Below are 2,889 nucleotides of genomic sequence, written 5' to 3'. Positions count from 1 at the left end.
GATCAAAGGACTTCTAACAGCTAGAAAACCAAAGGTGAGGGAGTTTTGATTTCTTTCTCATTCTTTAAAGATTTATGACTGAACTAGAACGGTTGTTGCTTCATAGTTCTGCGAAAAGAATGTGTGAAATGATGTCAGCCTGCTTTGCTATTTCATATTTAACTTCAAACATCAAACAATAGCTCAATTCACTTTTTGATTAGCAACATGATCACACGTTCAACTAATCTGTTTACAAATCCATACGCAATTGAAGTCTTGAGGACTAAAAAAGAAGAGCTAGTAGAAGGCATAAATGACCCAGACCATCTTCTGAACTGGCTGATAGACAACGGCATTTTTACCCCAGAAAAAAAGATGGTCATGAGTTTCTACAGGACACGAAGAGAAAAGAACTCTCGAGTTTTAGACATACTAATTTCTCAAGGTGAACGAGCCTGCAGGCTCTTTTTTTATCCATGTTTAAAGCAAGTGGAGCCAAAACTTTATAGCAAGATAAGAAAATATGTCAGTGAAGTAAATGAAAACATTGGAGATGCTAGAAGACAATTGGTAGGATATTTACTTGAAAAAGACAAGGTTTGGTTTGAAAATAGCAGTGAACAGCACCAGGAAAAAAAAGACAGTCCTAGAAGAAAAAAGCAAGAATGGGCTATTAAGAAGAAAGGAAAAGAAACTCAACTTTCAAGGGCAGCAAAACCTAGAAAAGATCATGCTGATGTTGGCATCTTTGATGCAGTCGCTAAAGGCTATCTTTCTGAGTTAGAGAAAATATTGAAAGATAATGATATTAAAGCACTAAACTCTTCAAGTGAAACACTTCTGCACGTTGCAGCTGCTAATGGACATGTAACGATACTGGAATATTTGATCAGCAAAGGTGCAAAGACAGATGTGAAGGACAAGAAAGGAAGAACACCGCTGCACAGGGCTGCTCAGAAAGGCCATGGTGATGCAGTGAAAGTGCTTCTCCGATGCGGTGCTTATATGTACAGTTTGGATACGCAAGGCAAGACACCACTTCATTTGGCTGCACAGAATAGCCACAGCCATATATTGAAGATGTTCGTGAAGGAAGAGGCAAGAAGCTACAGGAAACAGCACAGCTTCTTGCACATGGCAGCTCTGAAAGATGAGAGCAGTCTGGCAAAAATGCTTTTAAAGGCTGGTGCCTCTGCTGACGGAATGGATGAAAGAGGACAGACTGCTCTCGGTTGTGCTGTTTCTCAGGGGTCTGAAAATACTGCAAAAGTACTGCTAGAAGCTGGAGCCAGTGTTGATTCTGACATGGCTGAAAGAGCCTTCAATAGCAGTCACCCATCAATCTTCAAAATACTACTAGAATATTCTAAAGATTTGTCATCTGATGTAATGGAGTCAGCTCTTTTTAGAGCTGTACAGAAAAATCTGCCTGATATTGTAGCAGCTTTAATCGACAGAGGTGCAGATATAAACGCCTACAATGAAATGCAATACACTCCTTTACTCCTGGCGTGTGAAACAGGCAAAGCTGAATCAGCAGAAGTTCTAATCGAAAAGGGAGCAAACTTCAGAATAAAGACTCCTGCTTCAGACACAGCTTTGCATTTGGCAGTTCAAGCTGGGGCTGCTTCCATCGCAAATCTGCTTCTGCGCAAAGGGATGGGAATTAACCTTACGAACCAAGCCGATGAAACCCCGCTCCACGTTGCTGCACTTCATAATAAAGGAGCGTTAGTTGGCCTTTTAGTTAATGCTGGGGCCCAAATTAATGCTGTCACTAAAGAGTTTGTTACTCCCCTGCACATCGCAAGTCAAAGAGGTAACACTGATGTTGCCCAACAGCTGTTGCACCACAAAGCCCATGTTAATGTTAAGGATAAGCAGTCAAAATCCCCTTTACATTTTGCTGCTGAAAGGGGAGACAAAACAATGGTAGAGATGCTTCTGAATGCTAAAGCTGACCCCAACACACAAGACAAAGAGAAAAAGACTCCCCTGCACACTGCAGCAGCGAGAGGACATCTCGGCATCGTGAAAGTTCTGTTAGCTAAAAAAGGAAGATTTGGAGTTAAGGACATGGATGGATGCACTCCGATGCACTATGCAGCCACCAAAGGAAACACAGAGATCATAAAAATTCTTCTGACATCAGGGAAAAATAAAAATATCAATGATAGAAACATTTGGAGAAAGACCGCACTGCATATTGCAGCGGAGTATGGACATAGTGACTTGATAAATCTGTTACTGAGCCACGGCGCAGCCATTAATGCCTTAGACAGCAGCAAGGATACTCCACTGCACTGCGCATGCAAGGCTGGTCATTTTAGCACTGCAAATTCCCTTGTAAACTGGTCACAAGGAGAAAAAGCCAATTTACTAGCTGCTAACAGTCTCCAAAAGACCCCATTGCAAGTAGCAGAATTTAATAAAACAGCAAATCAGGCTCAAATTGTAACACTTTTGAAAAAGAAAATGTTAATAACAAAATGAAGATGTAAAGCAAAACCTTCTAAATTTAAATGCAGAATTCTCTTTTAATGTAATTTGGATAGTGCTGTTGCCCAGTATGATTGACAATTATGCTAGGGCGGGTGGAATTAAGTTAGCAATCAAAGGTGGCCACGGAAGAAAAGGATCTTAAACACACTGTTAAACTTCTATGTATGGATTAGTCTTTTGCTTCTCTCACAAATCTCATACTTGGAACCTATTTAAAAAGCACCAGACTTAAACACATTGTGTATGATCTCTAGTATAAATCAAGGCTTAAAAAAAAAAAGGAAAACAACTTTTCATCTATCTGTGTGAATATTAGCCTGTATGCATAGCTTAGTTAAGCATTGTTTGGTAAAATCACATTTTGAATAAGCCATCTATTATGAATGAGGAGACATCTGTGTCCTC

The 2,889-nt window shown here is 40.1% G+C and overlaps 1 protein-coding gene across 1 annotated transcript; it reads left to right on the top strand.

Annotated features, from left to right (window-relative positions):
* Positions 1-207: 207 nt before the first annotated feature.
* LOC104166895 (ankyrin-1-like) lies at positions 208-2,475 on the top strand. Its single transcript, XM_009706993.1, has one exon. It carries the CDS (start codon positions 208-210, stop codon positions 2,473-2,475), a length of 2,268 nt encoding a protein of 755 aa, XP_009705295.1.
* The last annotated feature ends 414 nt before the right edge of the window (positions 2,476-2,889 follow it).

The sequence above is a fragment of the Cariama cristata genome, unplaced genomic scaffold (genome assembly GCF_000690535.1).
Source record: "Cariama cristata isolate BGI_N322 unplaced genomic scaffold, ASM69053v1 scaffold9169, whole genome shotgun sequence".
Taxonomy (NCBI): domain Eukaryota; kingdom Metazoa; phylum Chordata; class Aves; order Cariamiformes; family Cariamidae; genus Cariama; species Cariama cristata.
Note: the sequence above shows the minus strand (reverse complement) of the source record. Positions and strands in the feature narration are given on the sequence as shown.

Bases quoted from the DNA above. Each gene is read 5' to 3' on its own strand.
- LOC104166895 (XM_009706993.1), top strand. From the start codon at position 208: ATGATCACACGTTCAACTAATCTGTTTACAAATCCATACGCAATTGAA.